General features: G+C 37.9%; 1 protein-coding gene across 1 annotated transcript in view; it reads right to left on the bottom strand.

Annotated features, from left to right (window-relative positions):
- The window catches only part of DNM3 (dynamin 3), a 483,214-nt gene that overhangs the window by 312,919 nt on the left and 150,672 nt on the right, over positions 1–19,623 (bottom strand). The window contains exons 10-12 of the mRNA XM_063105911.1: positions 19,266–19,401; positions 16,662–16,729; positions 12,733–12,871 (exon numbers count right to left, since the gene is read on the bottom strand). Of these exons, the coding sequence (XP_062961981.1) occupies positions 12,733–12,871; positions 16,662–16,729; positions 19,266–19,401 (343 nt within the window). The remainder of the gene's footprint in view (positions 1–12,732; positions 12,872–16,661; positions 16,730–19,265; positions 19,402–19,623) is intronic.

The following is a 19,623-nucleotide window of genomic DNA, read 5'->3' as shown; positions in this document are numbered from 1 at the left end:
TCACTACCATGAATACACAAGAAAGAACAAAACACACTAGTGGGACAAAAATGCAAACAAGAAAGAGAAAGAAACTAAATCTTACCACCTAAAAAAACAAACAAACAAAGAAACAAATATCAAAGACAATAAAAGGGGAAGGAAAGAACAAAAGATATTTAAAATATCCAAATGAAAATCAATAAAATGTCAAGAGTAAGATAATATCTTTTAATAACAACCATAAATGTAAATGAATTAAACTCCCCATTCAAAAGACACAGGCTAACTGACTTCATTAAAAAGTTAGACCCAACTATATACTGTCTTCAAGAGACTCACCTCATCTGTAAAGACACACACAGACTAATAGTGAAGGGCTAGAAGAAGATATGGCATGCAAATGGAAACCAAAAATGAGCAAAAGTTGATATTCCTAGACAGGAAAAAATAGACTTTAAGCCAAATACCATAAAAAGAAACAAGGGAGGCCACTATATAATGATAAAGGAATTTATATAGCAAGAACACATAATAATCATAAATATGTATGCACCCAACACTGGAGCACCCAGATATATAAAGCAAACATTATTAGGCCTAAAGAGAGAGATAGACCTCAGTACAATAACAGCAGGGGACATGAACACCCCACTGTCAGAACTGGACAGATCACTTAGGCAACAAATCAACAGAAAAACACAAGATTTAAACTATACATTAGACCAACTAGACCTGGCAGATAGCTATAGAACATTTCATACAACAACTGCAGAATATACATTCTTTTCATAAGCACATAGAGCTCCAGGATAGACCACACATTAGGTCACAAATCAAGTCTCAACAAATTTTTTAAAAATTTAAATCATTTCAGGTATCTTTTCAGATGACAACAGATTGAAACTAGACAAAAAAGCAAAACTAAGAACACTATAAAAACACATGGAAATTAAACAACATGCTCCTGAATGATTAATTAGTCCAACAAGAAATTAAACAGGAAATCAAAAAATTATTTGAAACTAACAAATAAAGACACATCATACCAAAACCTGTGGGTTACTGCAAAAGCAGTACTAAGAGGGAAGTTTGTTGCAATAAACACTTACATCAAAGAATAGACAGATTTCAAATAAACAACCTAATGCTACACCTCAATCCCAAAATTACTAAACAAAATTAAATAATTAAGATCAGAGCAAAATTAAATGATATAGAGACCCATAAAACAACACAAAAGATCAATGGAACAAAAAATTGTTTTCTTGAGAAGATAAACAAAATAGACAAGCCATTGGCTAGGCTAACTAAAAAGAGAGAAGATCCAAATAACAAAAATCAGAAATGATAAAGGAGACATTACAACCAATACCACAGAAACAAAAAATCATTAGAGACTGCTATAAATAACTATAAACCAACAAATTTGAAAACCTTGAGGAGACTGATAAATTTCTGAACACATACAAAGTACTAAGACTGAACCAAGAAGAAATAGAAAACCTGAACAGACCAATAACAAGCAGTGAGATTGAAGTAATAATCAGCAGTCTCTCAACTGACAAGAACAGGACTAGATGGTTTTACTGCTGAATTCTACCTGACCTTTAAAGAGGAATTAATACCAATTCTCTTCAAACTACTCCAAAAAATTGAAAGAGGCCAATCTCCCAAACTCATTCTATGAGGCCAGCATCACCCTGATACCAAAACCAGACAAATATACAACAACAACGAAAAACTGCAGGTCAATATTTCTGATGAACACACATGCAAAAATCCTCAACAAAATATTAGCAATCAGAATACAGCAACACATCAAAAAATTATACACTATGATCAAGTGAGATTCATCCGAGGGATGCAAGGATGGTTCGACATACACAAGACAACAAATGTGATACACCACATCAACAAAATCAAGGACAAAAACCATATGATTATCTCAATAATGCAGAAAAATCACTTGACAAAATTCAACATCGCTTCATGATAAAACTCTCAGCAAATTTGGTAAAAAGGGAAAGTACCTCAACACTATAAAAGCCATATACAATAAAGTCACCACCAATATCATCCTGAAAGGGGAAAAACTGAAAGCTTTCCCCCTAAGAACAGGAACAAGACAAGGATGCCCACTCTCACCACTCCTATTTAACACAGTAGAGGAAGTACTAGCCAGAGCAATCAGGCAAGAGAAAGAAATAAAGGGGATCCAGATTGGAAAAGATGAAATCAAACTGTCCCTGTTTGCAGATGACATGATCCTATATACAGAAAAACTTAAAGATTCTACCAAAAAACTCTTAGAGCTGGTTAACAATTTCAGTAACCTTGCAGGATAAAAAATCACATGCAAAAATCAGTCACTTTTCAACACTCCAAAAACAAACTAGCAGAAAAAGAAATCAAAAAAGCAAGCCCATTTACAATAGTCACCAAAAATATAAAATACCTAGGAATCAATTTAACTAAGATGAAAGATCTCTACAATAAGAACTACAAATCACTAATGAAAGAAATTAAAGAAGACACAAAAAGATGAAAAGACATTCCATTCTCTTGGATTAGAAGAATTAACGTTGTGAAAATGTGCATATTACCCAAAACAATCTACAGATTCAATGCAATCCCATCAAAATAACAATGACATTCTTCACAGAAATAGAAAAGCCATCCTAAAATATATATGGAACAACAAAAGACATTTAATAGCCAAAATAATCTTGAGCAAAAAAAATAAAGCCGGAGGCATTAAACTACCTGACTTCAAATTATACTACAAAGTTATAGTAACAAAAACATCTTGGTACTGGCATAAAAAGAGACACTCAGACAAATGGAACAGAACAGAAAATCCAGAAATCAACCCACATAATTACAGCCAACTGGTATTTGACAAGGACAACAGGAGCATACATTGAGGAAAGGACAACCTCTTCAATAAGTGGTGCTGGGAAAACTGGACATCCATTTGTAGAAGAATGAAAGTAGAACTATATCTCTCACCATATACCAAAATCAGCTTAAAATGGATTAAAGACATATATAAGGCCTGAAACTACAAAACTACTAAAAGAAAACACAGGGGAAACACTTCAGGAAATATGACTGGGCAAAGACTTTATGAACAAGACCCTAAAAGCACAGACAACAAAAGTAAAAATAAACAAATGGGATTATAGCAAACTAAAAAGCTTCTACACAGCAAAGAAACAGTTAACAAAGCAAAAAGACAAACTACAGAATGCGAGAAAGCATTTATGCATCTGCAAAAGGATTAATATCTGGAATATACAAGGAACTCAAATAACTTAATGGTAAAAAACAAGTAACCCAATTAAAAAATGGGAAAAGGAGCTGAATAGGCATTTCTCAAAGGAAGATATACAAATGGCCAACAGACGCATGAAAAAATGCTCAAAATCACTAAGCATCAGGGAAATGCAAATCAAAACCACATTGAGGTATCATCTCACTCCAGTTAGATTGGCTAATATAAACAAAGACAGAGAATAACAAATGCTGGAGAGGATGTGGAGAAAGGGGAACTCTCCCACACTGTTGGTGGGACTGTAACTTAGTGCAGCCATAATGGAAACCAGTATGGAGGTTCCCCAAACAATTACAGATAGAACTGCCATACGATCCAGCAATTCCACTGTTGAGTATATACCCAAAGGAATGGAAATCATCATGTCAAAGGGATACCTGCACTTTTATGTTTATAGCAGCTCTATTTACAATAGCTAAGAGTTGGAACAAATCTAAATGTCCATTGATAGATGACTGAATAAGGAAATTGTGGTATATATACACAATGAAATACTACTCTGCCATAAAAAGGAATGAAATTCTGCCACTCCCAGTAAAATGGATAAGCTTAGATAAAATCATGTTAAGTGAAATAAGCCAGGTACAGAAAGAGAAATACTAAATGTCCTTGCTCATAAGTGGGAGCTGAAAAAAAAGAAAGACAGAAAGAAAGAAAAATACAACAATCACAATAATTCCTTGAACTCTCAAAAGGAGAGAACAGAACTGAGGACACCAGAGATGGGAAAGGAGGATAGGAAGGAGGGATTGAAGAGATATGGGTAAAGGGCCACAAAAAATGTTTATATTGTGTAATGATAAAATTTTTAAAAAAAAAGAAAAGAAAAAAATTAAATTTTAACCATACATGTGCTATGAAAAAGCAGCAGTATGATTTTTTAAAAATATAAAAATATATTTTAATAAGTTGAATATTTTAAGTGTTTTGGGGGGTATTGTTTAATTATTTTGGTGGAACCTCAATATAAAAATTTAAGCACGGATCACATTTTTCCCTAGAGGAAAAAATAAACCACTTGAAAGACGTTTCTATCCAATAAAACAAAAACTACATGCCTACAAAATGTATTAACCATTAATTAATCAGATCATAATGGCTGTGCTGTTAGGTTTCTCTTGGAACAGGCAAGAGACCAGGCAAGATTTCTATAGCTTCAAGAGTGACTAGTTCAATGCCTCAAGCAAAAACTCAGGTTATTACGAAACCACCTGTTCATAGTTCCACACCAAACACCACTGAGAAAATGAGCTAAAATCAGAGCAAAATTTCTTCTATGCACATGACTTGAATTAATTGGTTCGGCTCACCTAAAGATATGGGCTCTGTTTTTATCAAAAAGCTATAAACCTTCAATGTTTCCCACTTGCTAGAAAGTGAGAAGCAATAATGATTTTATTGCTCACAAAAGCATACGATGTTTTTATTCCATTTACTATGAATCAAATCCCTCCCACCCCAAATCCCTGGTAATCCTTTATTTGTGTATGGCACTGTTGAATTTATAGAGGAGATGAGAAAATACTCATCTGGGGGCCGACCCCGTGGCGCACTGAGTGCGGCGCTTGGGAGCGCAGCAGCGCCCCCGCGACGGGTTCGGATCCTATATAGGGATGGCCGGTGCACTCACTGGCTGAGCGCAGTGCGGCCGGTCACTAAAAAAAAGAAAAGAAAAGAAAATACTCATCTGGGCACAACACATCTGCTGTAAAAAAAAAAAAAAAAAAAAAAAAGATGCATTCACATTTACAAAAGTGATTGAACATTAGAAGCAATTCCAGTACAAAGCAATCAAACATGGCAAGCTTTTTCTAAACTGCACAGGGGTGAGTGGGAAAGTTCTTTACAGGGTGTTGTATGTAGTAGGAGTGGCACAAGAGAAGTGTAGGAAGGCCTAAGTGAAGTCAGTCGAAAGGGGAAAAGAGCCAGATCTCAACGAGGAGGATTAGGGTAAAGTGGTCAGAGAGAAAGAAATAGCGTTAGCCCTCACAACTTCTCCCAGTGAGCAAATCCCACATCTTAAAACCTCAAATATTTTCTAGGAGAACTGGTGAAGCATATGATGGAAAAACTTTTAAACAGAGAAATGAAGGGAATTCTAGTGTTATTTAGCAAATCCTAAAGAATAAAAATAAAAATTCCAAGCTTGGATGAAATAAAACTGAAAGGTATTCAAAAGAGGCGTAGTCTCTTAATTAATTCAGAAAACATCCAAATTTGAGGTCAGGGTGGGTTGACACTGCTGCAAAACAACACCTGAAGGTCATAATCAGGTTTTCATCTCCTCTCTCTCAGCCCACATTTATCTCTGGTAGACATGTTAATGAGCAGTTAAAATGGAAAAAGAAAATTTCAAAACAGACGGTAAGAGAAAAAGCAGGGACCATGATAAATTATAAATTAAGGATTCATTATAAAGATTACAAATGGTTCAATGAATTGTAAGATTAAAAGGTGAGACTCCTATCCCTTCAAAGCCAAATCCCAGGCCTCAATTCCCTATAAAACCCATTAAAAGGTTCAAACCTTAATAACCAGTCTTACTGAAGCCTGGATACCAAAGCCTATTACATGAGGCATCTACTACCATGAACAAAGCACAGTGCATTTTGACTGGACAGCCAGCTGACAGAGGAAGTGAAATACAAGTCTTTCCATACAGAGTAAAAACCACAGCAAATCTATCTGGACCTAAAATAAAGTCCTATTTGAGCATGATGTTTTCCAGCCATTCTTCATCCTGCTTCAGCCAAACTAACCATCACCTGCCAAGTCAATGAGACACGATTGATTTATTCTACCAGTTATTCATTCAATAATTATTGAAAATCTGGTTGGTTTTAGGGGTTGCAAATAGAGCAATGACCTTAATAAACCAAGTCCCTACACTCATGAAATTTATATTCTCCAGGTCTCATTATTGTCCAACAACAACAAAAGACATACATAGCATAATTCATACAGCCATATGTGCTGCAAAGAAAATAAAGTTTAGTGAGTAGATGAACAGTGGTGTGTGTGTACATGTGAGTGTGTGTGTGTATAGATAGAAAAGTCAGAAAAAGAATGTGATTAGGTGGCATTTGGGCAGAGACCTGAAGGAAGCAAGAGTGTGGTCCATGCAGACATCTTGAGGCAGAGCATTTCGAACACTGAGAACGAAAAGTGCAAATGCTCTAGTCACGTTTCCTTGGCCTGTTGAAGAAACAAGGAAACCGGTGTAGCTGGCGTGGACTGAGGGGAAGGGAGAAAGGGAAGAGATGAGTTTAGAGATGAAAAGGTGGACAAGATCATGTAGGGCCTTGAAAGCTGTGGTAAGGACTTCGGACTCACTTGTTTAGTTACGTGTACTCAGGGCCATATATTTACTTACCTAAAACACAACAAAATTCAGCATTTCTTCGAATAGCACTTTTTAATGGAAAATCTTTTCCTGTATTTCAAACAGCCACCAAATAGGCACCAAAAGTAACTTTTTTTTCCCCTTGCAAACTTTTTTTCTAAGCAGGAAAAAAATCAATTAATTGGTATGATGGCGATCCAAGAATGTGGTTCCCCAAGAGACCAATAAATGGCACAGTTGCTAAACTGTGGTTAAAAAAAAACATGATGTTCCTCTCTGCGCTTCCTGAAAAGAACTTCAGCACCCTGTGATGGTGCCCTGGAAAAGAGGAGGTAAAGAAAAGCAGCTGAAAACTGATGCCCACCAGAAAGATTCCAAAGTTGAGATATCCCTGGAGCGAAGCCAAATAGCTCATAAAGCTCCAATGTTCCTATCTTGTCCTCTAGTGCCCCAGAGACAACAGTGAGAAAATATCTGCGAAGAGATGCATTCCCCCAGGTTAGAAGTACAGCTTTGTGCTTTGTTATTTGAACACACATAAATCCCATATGTTTTTCACTGATGTTTATTTATGTGGCTTAAGGGAAAAAAATTTAAAGATTTTACACATAAGGCATTCAACATGAGGAGCTGTAAATGAAAAGTATTTTAAGTTTATGTTTATAAATGTTTCAATAGAAATATATATATATGATAACAACATAGCTGGAATAGCTATACATTTTCACATTGCCTGGGGCATTCTTGGTTTACTCCTGTTATTCCAGTGAAAGTATTAACAGCATTCCCTTTAAATCTCAAAAATGCCTTGCATTGGACAATAAATTATACAGTCACCTTATCTGTGGCTCATGTTCAAAAGCAGTGAAGTAATAAAGCTCTGGCATACTCAACTCTAATTAGAATTATTTTGCTTTGCAAAAGATTTTAATTAGACCAGTTTTAAAATAAAAGGAGTTGAAGGTAGATCTAAATAAGGCCAAAAATAAAGAACATCAAAATGAGGTTTAAAGAAAAGGATAGATGCTTGAAAGAAAACCTGTCCAAAATTTATCATTTTAAAAGGAATGACTAAAATACTCTTTTAAAACCAAGTACGTATTTCTTTAGCATCAGGGTAACTTTAGAACATATAAATTGTTAATGAGTATTTATAGAATGCCCCTTATGTGGGGTTAGTCATTGTGTTAGGTGCTAGTGATGAAAAGATAAAAGACACAGCTTATGATCAGCAAGAGGAGGCACTCACATAAACAAATAAATACATACAAATCACAATGCAGTATCCTAAATGCTATGATATAAATAGACAAGGGGTGCCATCGAAGCACTGAGAAGGGAGTGACCAGGAAAAGGCCCTCCAGGAAGATTTTTAGGAAAATATAATGATTGAGCTGGAACTTAAAAACTGAGAGGGATGGCAGAGGAAGACAGGAGGAAAAGGAAGACATTCTTGACAAGGGGAATTATGCGTGCAAATGCTAAAAGCATGAAAAATCTTTGAGCAGAGTGCAAATCACTTAGAACGGCTGAAGCAAGTGGTGCGACAGTAAATGTAGCTGCAGAGGTATTCAGAATTCAGACGGTGAAACTAAATACAAGCCTGGATGATTCTAATTTCATTCTCAAAGCTCTGAGGAGCCATCGAATAATTTCAAGGAAATAGGCAAAACATATATCTGTATTTTAGAAAGGCCATTTTGATAACGGGGGGGAGGAAGAATTTGAGGGTGACCAGGCTGGATGAAGAAAGATCAGTTAGGAAGCCCCTAGAATAATTCAGTCTAAAAAAAAATGTTCAGCACCTTAAAGTAGGAAAAGAGAGTGGCTGCAGTAGTCTGTAGACAGTTTCCATAAAGAGGCGTGAGCTAGAGGTCTAGATTTGGGAAGCACTGATATTTTAAGTGGTAGTTGAACTATAGAAGATGTGACCTGCCAGGGAGAAAATAAATTCAGGAGAGACGAAAACCAGGAGCAAGCTCCGCGGGACTCTAGTGTTGAGAGGCAGACAAAGGCAGACAAACTCTCAAAGGAGCTGGAGGAATCAAGGGAGAGATGGAAGAGAACCCATGAGAGAAGAGTGTTGGCTTCAAAAAGACAGTGGAACAGTGTCAGGAATAAGAGTGCCCCTTAGTTTGGCATGCAGGACTCTGGCGGACCTTTGCCATAATTATTTCCACAGAGGGGTGGGGTGGAAGCCAGATTTCGGTTGAGTAATTAACGGAAGATGAGACAGTAAAGACAGTCAGCACAAACCACTTCTCCCCCAAAGAACTTGGCCATGAACAGGAGGGAAACGGGTCAGCCGTTTTTTGTCACTGTTTCTTTTTAAGTTAGAAGAGACATAAATATGTTTATAGGCTGATTTTTAAGAAATGTGATGGATAAGGTGATGATTCAGGAAACAGAAGAATCAAAAGAGTCAGTTCTCTACGAAGGTACGAGCACAGGTAGGAAGGCAGCCTTGGTCAAGGATACCACCTCAGAGACAGAGATAAGGAGGAAGGATGGCTGTGAACACAGGCAAGTTTGGGAGTCAGAAGACAAGAAATCAGTGTTCTCACTCATGGAGCCTATTTTCTCTGTGAAATCAACATTGAAAGTGAGGATGAAAGTTATGACTCAAGTGGCTTGAAGAAAACATTAAAAGTTTAACATCACTATGGTAGGGAACACAGGCAGTCACTAGTAATACGCTGAAGCATTCCTGGGCAGCACTCAAAACTAGAGTAAGGTAAAAGACTGTTCAAAGAGTTTTCATGCTTTTTGTGAATATATTCACAAATCCACAAAGATGGACAGTTATCTCCAAGCTCTTCAGGAACCTGGAGGAAAGGAAAATAAAGATAAATGGTAAATTTCACCAGCCTTGGCGTTTCAACAGGTGGCAAAGTTAATTCAAGCAGAATTGAAGTAATAGGTCAGAAAATTAAAAGTGGATGTACATCTGCTCCACTCATTCACCTCTCTCCACCCTTGAGGGCTCTAAGGTTTAATGCCGAAAGAGGAAGCAACAGGAAGCTCCTGCTTTAGCAGCAAGTCTCAGCCACGTCTTCCAACCTAGATCTATCAGCAACAACACGGACACTGAATTTAGAACCTCCTCTTAGCTCTTCTATTAATTCCCCAGTTGGCTTAAAACCTAAAGAGGGTAGGAGCAGATGATCAGCATTCTGTAAACTGTACATTTAGACCTTACGATTTCTTTGTAAAATATTTGTCTGTGATGATGAGGGCCAGAAAAGGTCATGGAAGTGTGATGCTAACATGGACTGAATGGAAAGCCTCAGGAGCTAAAATGCTCAAAGAATAGCAGCTATTGGGTGTTGGACATGATCTCTGCACATACAATGAAGTCTTCCAAGTTAAAGGTGAATTTGGGATGGCAAGGAAAAATGTAAGCCAAGTTCTAAAGAGCCTGATGAATGCAAAGGAGTGACCAGGGACTTGATGGTGACAGTAAACATAAGGGAAAGGGGTGTCAGAGCTGGTACTACCTGGGCCTTAAGGAAGACTTTTTATAGGAAGGTGGAGGAATAATGTTTGGAAGCCACAAAAGGAAAAGTAGACAAATGTCATGGCCGATCTTAGATTTTTCAAGTTTGGGCCAATAAATATCCTACACTGAAGAAAGCTGCAGGATAGACAATAATCTCAGGGAGAAAGCTAGGTTTTATTTTATTTAAGGAAAACTATGGAATGTTTTGAGAAGACAGTAAAAATACACAGAAGATTGATCCAGAGAGGATAATGGAAAGGGAGGTTCAAAGGGTGGAGAGCAAGAATAGAAGCCAAAATGTGTCTGGGAACAAGCTGTTCCATCCCAGGCCATCAGAACCGACTGTTGGTTTTCCAGTAAGTTGGATAAAATAGGAAATGATAAAAAAAAGATTCATACATACCATAAACACTTTATATAACTTAAAACATAAATGTACACACATGTGCCAATCTTTTGATGTAAGGCCAAGGCCTGTTCTCTGCATATGGATCCACTGATTTGAATTATGCATCTTCTGTGTTACATAAACCACATCCTTCATCTACAATTTCCAGTTTTGCTTTCTTTAAAGTAGAGGGAGAATCTGAAGACCCTTGTAAAATAATTTAAATGCATACCCTATCTAGAATTGTATAACCCCCCACACATACACACACAAACACACGTGCACATGCATATTCTTTTACCATTATTCTGCGTACACCTAGTCAATAGCAAAGCTATTATAGCTAACATTTATCAAGTCTTTCCAAAGCATTTAGCCTAGTGTTCATAGAAACAAAACTCAAAGTCTTTCTTGCATTTGATAGGTTTGTTTACTCTTCATTTAAAGTGTATAATTAAAGTAAGAAGTACAAATGGCTAAACAGGTTTGATGACAAACATAACACATTGACCCTTGGAAAGAAGACAGGTTAATTGGTGGGAGCAAGAGTATATGTACAACATAAAAAGAAGTTTTCTGGCTGAACACATCTGTGTGCTGAGGGTGACAATCCACATGGTTAACAGGGAACATAGTATTGGTTAATCCTGTACGTCAGTCAACAGATCACTTAAGAGAGTTGAAATGCACCGGTGACAAGATAGGTTGCATTTTGAAGGATGGACAAGGACAGGAGGGATGGGAAATATCATTAACTGGCTTGCAGTTTCCAAATGGAGAGCTGGTAGAAAGATTGCTTTGTTTCTTCCCCTTGTGCCTCCCCTTCCCTTTACCTCATTCCCTGAACTTTAATAGCTTTTCTTGTTTTGGAGATGAGAGGCTGGGAGTTTAGAGAACAAGGTAGAAGAGCAGTAAGAGCTTCTACAGAGAGCAGTCTAAATCTCCAGTGTTACTTCTGGGTCCCAAAAAATTTCTACTTATGCCCTTCCTTTTAGCATTCACATCTCTGAATTTAGCAGGCTTGCCTCTTTCACTGTGTACATACTTATTTTCTCCACCTTAGCTTTTCTGCCAGGTAGCTGGGAACCAATATTCATATCCATTTGAATTCTTTGTCTCTTTCATTCTTTCTTTCTCTTTCTTCCCACTGTTTTTTCAGGGAGGTTACTCCTAATAACCACATATGAAGAGAAGGGTAACAAAACTAACAAAAGCAAAAGTATCCAAAAAAAAAAAAAAAAAAAAAATCCTCAAAGTACCAGTATTAACTGTGACGGGGCTAGGCCTACACTAACCTAACCTAACACCATCACTAAGTTCTCTTCTTACGTTTTCCTTTTCCAGTACAAGGCATTTCTTTTATGTTCCTAGAAATTCAGCACTTTTTTCTATATTCCTCAATGAGGAGTCCTCCAAATTGGGAAGCTCTTCCCCGCCACTCTACAGCATACACACAATGGATATTTGGGGTAGAGAATATCGATTGCAGCTAAAATGGCCATTTATAGACTAGCGACCATTTGCTGAGCACTTACTGTGGTTAATCAGTGTGTTAGGTGCTCTGTAGGTTCTAGGCATCATCTTGTTTAATCCTCGCTGAGGTGGCATTATTATCATCATCATCATCCCCATTTCACAGATAAACTAACAAGACCAGAATGCTTAAGTATGATGCCCAAGGTCACACAGAAAGTAAATATCACGGCCAGGATTTGAATCAAGGGAATTGGACCTCAGAGGCTGTGCTCTTAACCACTACACTATACTGCCTCTTCTCAAATGGAATTTGTTTATAATTTAGAAGAATTTTCTGACTGATATACACAATATCAATGATTCCCTTCCCCAAACAACTACACCCATCCACGCGCCATAGGATAAATCAGGTTAGGACATTCACCTAATTGTTCTAAAGTGATGTTTATATGTTGAAGACAACAAAGAAAAAAATTAGCTGACTAAAATATACCCTTTCTGGCCTAACCATTTGGATGAGGTGATAGAAGACAATACGTCTACCCATCGTGAAAGCAATCCTACTCAGTACTTTCTGCAGTCCTTGTCCTTGAGCAAACGCACAAGGTCTATAACAAAGTGGGGGATCAGAGAAAGAGAATCATGCAACGGGATAGGAGAGGTAGGTAAACCAAGTACACTCGCTGGAAAGTTAAATAATTCAAACTTACTTTTTTGGTACATTTCTTGACAGTGTTGATTAATTCTTGCATTACCAGATCTACACTCTTCAAGGAGGGCCCTTTCAGCTTTACGATCTGTTTTTTGACTATAGCTTCAAATGCCATGTCTGGTGTAAACAAACCCGTCCTGTATGTAAGAAAGAAAGCAGCACAATAGATTTTAGAAATTGAGTAATATCCAATTATCTTTTGAAAAATGTTTAAATTGACATGCCACTTAAATTAAGCATGTAATAGACCAAGGTAAAAAGTTACATAGTGATCTGTTCTATCCACAGATACCATTGTAATAATATCTTTAATGTTGCTAAACCATAATAACTTCCAAGCTACAGAACATTAACATTACCTAACAACAGTGCTCAAAATGTTTTCATGGCATATAAAGTGACCTTTAACTAATATTTAACTATAAGTTTTCTCATGTCACTGTTTCACGGCAATAAAAAAGAATGCTATAATAGAAATGGTGTCCTAAACTTAAATTCCTATTTCTAAAGGATTTCAAAAGCAATTTCCTCTTGCCCTTCATGGAGTAGAAAGTGAGTCTCCCTTTTTGCACACTGAAATAGTAGTGTTTCTAACTCTACAATCCATTTTCTTTCTCCCCCCACCGCACATTTAGACTATGTTGCCCTTTTATTTATTTATTTATTTTCATTTCCACATTAGGTTTAACGCCTTTATTCTGTAAAGGCATTTTCTATCCTGTTCACTTTTATAACAAATAATGATGCAAAAATATTTAACTACATGCTTTCCTGGTTAACCACTCAAGGCAAGCAGGGGTCCACAAAACTGTGTAGACTATACAATCTATTCTTTCCAGGAGAGCTAAACTACAGTGAACTTGGTGGTTTCCAATCTGAGGTCCTGGGGCACTGGAGGAAGAAGACAGTAAGTGGAGCCATGAATAAATTTTAATATTTCAAGATGCCTAAATTCAGTTATAAATTTACAAAAATAACAGATAACCAAAATAACACATATCTTCCTTTTGGCTGGAATTAATTCAAATTGGTGTCCTAACAATGCTTTTCTCACACTGCACAAGAGCTCAGGGAAATGGATATATAGGTGAGTATATATGTGTATTTGTATGGGTGTGTTTCATAAAAAGTACAAAATGATTACTCAGGTTTAAACAAAAGGCTTTCAGGAAAAGCTTCAATGAGAGGGCTCTTGAACTCTGAGCAGGGGCCACGACTCAGCCCTGCAGGCTCCTGGCTTGGGCACTTGACTCTTCTCATTCCTAGACCCCTTCTCACCTCTCCTTATTTGACTAATTTCTCTTCTTTCACACTCAATTCTATGTACCTCTTTTGGGAACCATAACGTTTCCCTTGCACCAGCATTACTCAGTGTCCTTCCTTATCATTTACTCAGCATCTTGGGCTCACCTCTGTTCTAACTGTGGTGATCATACTGTATCACAAGTGTGATTTCTCCACATTGGATACAGAATACAATCCAAACTGTTCAGTCTAATATTAAACATTTCCATGCTCTGACCCTAATCTTCCTTTACAGCTATTTACCTCCTCTCTTTTCGTGCACCCTATATTCCAGTTCGCTTTTAGTCGTGCTGGTATTTTATGTCAGTGATGTTCATTTCACCCACAACTTTGGCCAGTCCAAATCCCAAATCCCACCTGTGCTTCAAAGACCAGATCAAACCAATCACTTCCTACAGCCCTGGTCCCTCTCCAGTCCTGCCACCGAGGTCTTCCTTCTCTGAACCCCAACATTCTATTTCACATTGCAGTAACCTGGGCACATTTTAGTCTCATTACTACACTGGTAGGGAGAGTTGTTATCCTTGGTTTGCCACACAAGGACTGTCTCCCTCTCTTGCTCATGGTTGGAACTGAGTGTTAGCAAAACAAAGAAGAAAAATAAAACATCTCTTCCATCCAGTCTTTCATGGACAAAGACAGTTCCTATTATTCAACTATCTAGCAGAATCAAATGGGAAAGAAATTTTCAAATCAAGTATATTTAAGGGCTTAAATAATCATACCGTTAGTTTGTCTTATACTCAGGATATTGTGCATTTCTTATCATCTTACAGGCAAATTAGCCCTAGAATAATAACAACAACCAATCTCTTCTGTTGGTATGCATATAAATCAGAAATCTACAATCCTGAATTACTGATTTTTTCCAGTTAAATTCAACAAAAATGTATCTGGTAAGGAGTTTTACAAGCCAAGTAAAAGTACTGTATTTGGTTGAGTTAAATATTTTATGACCCAAAAAATGGGATTTAGTTCCACTGCATTTATCAGATAAACATGTTAAAATACTAGGTCTGCCCAGCTGAAGAGCAAGATGGTTTCTATACCAAACATATTCTGGATTTGAAGGGGAGGAAATTGAATGGGAAAGAAATCCTGTTGATGGTAAAAGAAAAATACTGGATCTGGTTATAGATATTTTCCCCTTTTCACTTTGTAAACTCCCATTTACCCATACTATTTGAGACTTGTAGAGAAGATTGCCTAGTTGTAAAACAATCTGCATTTTCAACATCATAACTCCTTTGGAAAATCACCCATCACATGCACACTTAGTATCAAGCTTTGACTTTTCAGGGTCTGTTCCCAGCATAGGCTCAACTTTACTCTGTGGCAGAAGTTGAGCCACAACTGACAACAGACAGGAGACACCTCCTTCAAATTAGGTAACCTATAAACTAGGCAACCTCAGTCTTATTATCCTAAATTCAGGATACTTCAATTTTAACATATGTTCATTAAATTATGCTTAGTCTTCTGTGCACGGATTCAAGAAATGTGTTTTAAAATAATTTTTTCTTATCATAGTTCTTTATAGAAAGTGTTATGAACTGAATGCTCGTCTTCTCTCAAAATTCATATGTTGAAACTCTACCACTCAAGGTGGGGCCTTTGGGAGGTAATTAGGTCATAAGAGTGGAGTCCTTGTTCCTTCCAAGAAAAGGCCAGAGAGATAGCTAGCTCTTTTTCTGCCATATGAGGATACAATGAGATGTTGGCAGTTTGCAACCTGGAAGAGGATCCTCACCAGAATCTGACCATGTTGGCTCCCTGATCTCAGCCTTCTGGCCTCCAGAACTGTGACAAATAAATTTCTGTTATGTATTAGCCACTGGTCTATGGCAATTTGTTATAGCAGCCTGAACAGAGTAAGACAAAGTAACTTAGACTAATCTCACTTCAAACAAGGGGAAATTCAGGCACAAGTCCCACCCCTGTCCATACCCCTCCCCCATGTCCCTCTGCTCTCCTATCTATATTTTTCATGGCAGTCAAAACACACGGCTCCTGGCTCTGTGAACACATGCTGCACTTTCCCACCTCTATGTCTCTTACACGACGCCCTCCCTTTGAAAGCCCTTTCTTCTATCCTCCAGCCTCAACAATCTCCATTCTATCCTCTCAGGTGTCATTGCATCCATGCACATGCCTGCACACATACACATGCACACACATACCACACCTTGGCCTGTTGAAATCATTCTCTCAACAGGCAAGGTTCAACTCAAACAAAACCACCTTCATTAATCTTTTCCAATCTTGCTCCACAGCTCCAGCCAAAATTAACCTGTCCTTTCTCTGTGTAAGTAATGATTACTTAGGAGCATGTCAGGCCTCCCTCACTAAAACATAAGGCTCTGGAGAACAGAGTCTCACTCTTCTGTGAATCCCCTATTATGCAGAGTCCAGGCTGTATTTTTGTTTTTTTAATTGTAAAACAAATGACTACAAGAATACAGAAAATTACCATTAAACCCAGAATGAGATTTCCTATTTCTTACTCCCACCTCTGTATTCTACTCTGCTCATATATGAAAAGGCTACTTGACTAGCCATTTATAAACAATCATTTTCTTTTGGTAGCTTGAACTGAAGACAAGGAAAATGAGAATCACTTGCCTAATCCCGTGTATGTTTTTGATTGCATAGCTTATTTCTCTTCGCAATTCTTTCTCATTGAACTCCATCTGCAGATGCAAAATGAGCCATGGTTATGACACTTAATTCCTTTGAATAATAATATTGTTCAATATTATAGAATGAGAAAAACTTGACTTAGTTATTAATAAATGGATACTCATGTCTTTCCTAACCTAAACCCAGATGTTCAAAACATCTGTTTATATAAAATTCAAGGCAACATACAACACAAGGGATTTCTGGGAGTTTCCGTGCAATGGATTTTAACTCTATTGTAGATAAGGAGAGCTATGCATAAAGGATGCCTTCTGGACATAAATCTAGCCATCCATTTGAAATATATAACTCTTCATTCTTTTGTTGCATATAGTAAACTGGAGGGTGAATGCATAAACGAGGGTGTCACCTGATGTGCAACAGCAGTACAGCTGTCCTGTGATTAACAATGGCTGTCTTTTCTCCCCGGCCACTTTAACCACCTGAGTTCAAGGCCTCTTAAAAGGAAATTAATAATATTTTGCCAATCTAACACAGGATAGATTGCTGTATAAATATTTCCCAGAAGTCCTAGATACCATAAATCTTCTTGGAACTAGGATCAAAGTGTCATAGAGCTTAGACCTGGAAGGGATCTCCAGAGAACATGGAGTTCAGCCCTTGACTTCTACTATTTGGCCTCTGCAGCCTCATTATCTGTCCATTTCCCCCCTCATACCCCAAACCCTAGAACAATGAATTGCCTTAGGTCTCACTCACACCCTGTGGCATCACAGCCCTGAGCTTCTATTATTCCTCCCCTTCTGCCTGGAGCACCCCCTACCCTAACTCACCTCTTCCTGCCTAACTATCTGATCATCCTTCCAAACCCAGCTCAGAAGCCTGGCTCCTTTATGCACTTGGGCTGGATTCTTATCTGTGGGCTGTGTTTCCTTAGCACCCTTTGCTAAAGTTTATCACTTTACTTAGCACATTTTAACAAAACTATCTATTTATCCATCTGCCTCCCACACCAAGACATAAGAACCCGCCTCTTTGTATAAGAGGCAAGTAGCATAGTTTCTAAAACTACTTAGCTGCCTATTGGCCATTTCACACTTAGCATGTCCAAACCAGAACTTTTGATTCATACCTCCACACAAACACTGCTTTCTCTCACCTTATGGGCACCACCATTCACTCAGCTGTGAAAGCCAGAACCTTGGGGGTCATCTCTAATCTTCTCTTTTTTCCATCTCCCATATCAATTTAAGCCCTAGCGACCTTACCTCCAAAATCCCAGAGTCATCCATTTTTCTCCATGTTTTCTTGCCAGCACATTTTTACTAAAGAAGCTAAAAAAGTTTAAGTTTCGGGGTTTCTTACTTGCACAAGCCTCTTCCAAGACCCTGTGCCTAACTAACTGTGTGTTTATAATTTTGTATTCTTCTTTTTCAAGCGGGCCTTCAAAATTTAGAAGCTGGGCTGGCCAGAAGCTCAGTTGGTTAGATAACACGAAGGTCCAGGTTTCTATCCCTGTGTCGGCCAGCCACCAAAACTATAGAAGCTTCAGGGCCCACAGAAAGTGGATCCACTGTTGGTCTGGTCCTACCGTTTTCCTCACCTTACTTGTTTCTTGCCCCTTTACAATCAAGAGGGCATAATGTTCTCTTAAAATCATCAACCAAAGTGGGTCCCACCCCTGTGTAAAACTCTCCTGTTAGCCTCCCACTGTTAAACATAAACACCTTATCCCAGCCTAGAAAGCCTCTCATGAACTGGGAGCTTGCTTCCTCTCTGAACCCATTCCATACCCTCCCCACCCCAGCCACACCTGTTTCTCACCTGCCACACTTCCTTCTGCTTAGGGCCTTGCCAGGGGGGTGCTGCTTCTGCCTTGAACGACCCTCTTCCCCAGACTGATACACAGCTGACTTCTTCCTACCATTCAGGTCACAGTTTAAATGTCCCCTACTCAGAGAGGACTTGCCTGAATATCCCATTAAAAGGCGCTTACCCAGCTGCTCTCTCTCACATTATGTTCCCGTAATAATAACACTTGATATTTTCTAATTTTGTCTCTTTGTTAATTTTCTCTTTCCCCACTGAACAAGCAAGGACCTTCTGTCTTAATCACTGGCACCTCAAACTTTGGTGCACAGTAGGTGCTCAAGAAAGATTTTTCAATTAATTATACAACAAATAAACATCGTAGAAAATTCTTTTTCTTTTCTGGGGGGTATGGCTGGCTGGTTCAGGGATTGAACACTTGACCTTGGTGTTATCAGCACCAAGCTCTAACCAAGTAAGCTACCTGGCCAGCCCTTAATTACTTTTTTTGTTTGCTTGCTTGTTTTGGTTTTATCATAATAGAAAACTCAATTAGTATTTCTTGAAATAATCTGAAAGGTAATTAAATCCCATTAAATAAAATAGAACCATCAGTAAGAAAATATTTCTCTCCTGAATTTCATTACCTGACTATGGAGAGCTTTGTTCAAAGAAACTTCTTAGTCCCATACCCTTACATAATATTTTATCAAGAGTTTTGTAAAATTGAAAATGTAAATGAAGTGAAACAAAAGGAAAATAACATTTGGTACAAACCTTTACTATCTCAAAAGGAAAGCGCTCATGGAAAATGCGATTGATTTTAGCACCACCTGAGAGTTCCAGGGTATCCACTTGATCTCCTGACCCTTCAATTCTCTTCTCAAAGTCCACAGCAAATTGCTGAACCATCCTACAATTGTGACAGAGAAACAGATTTGAGTTAAAGATACGAGGCTTTGCACCCCTCATTTTATCTTACTACAGTTATTGCTCAGAATCCTTTTGTTCTTAGTGGCACCTACTGGCAGAGCTAATGCTGCACTCTCTTCCACACTCGAAATGTGATTATATAAAATACACCTCATTAAGATCTATTTTAGACATTTAATTAGAATAAATATTTTTAATATCT

This window comes from Cynocephalus volans, chromosome 8 (assembly GCF_027409185.1).
Source record: "Cynocephalus volans isolate mCynVol1 chromosome 8, mCynVol1.pri, whole genome shotgun sequence".
Lineage (NCBI taxonomy): Eukaryota > Metazoa > Chordata > Mammalia > Dermoptera > Cynocephalidae > Cynocephalus > Cynocephalus volans.
This window is presented reverse-complemented; position numbering and strand designations above follow the sequence as displayed.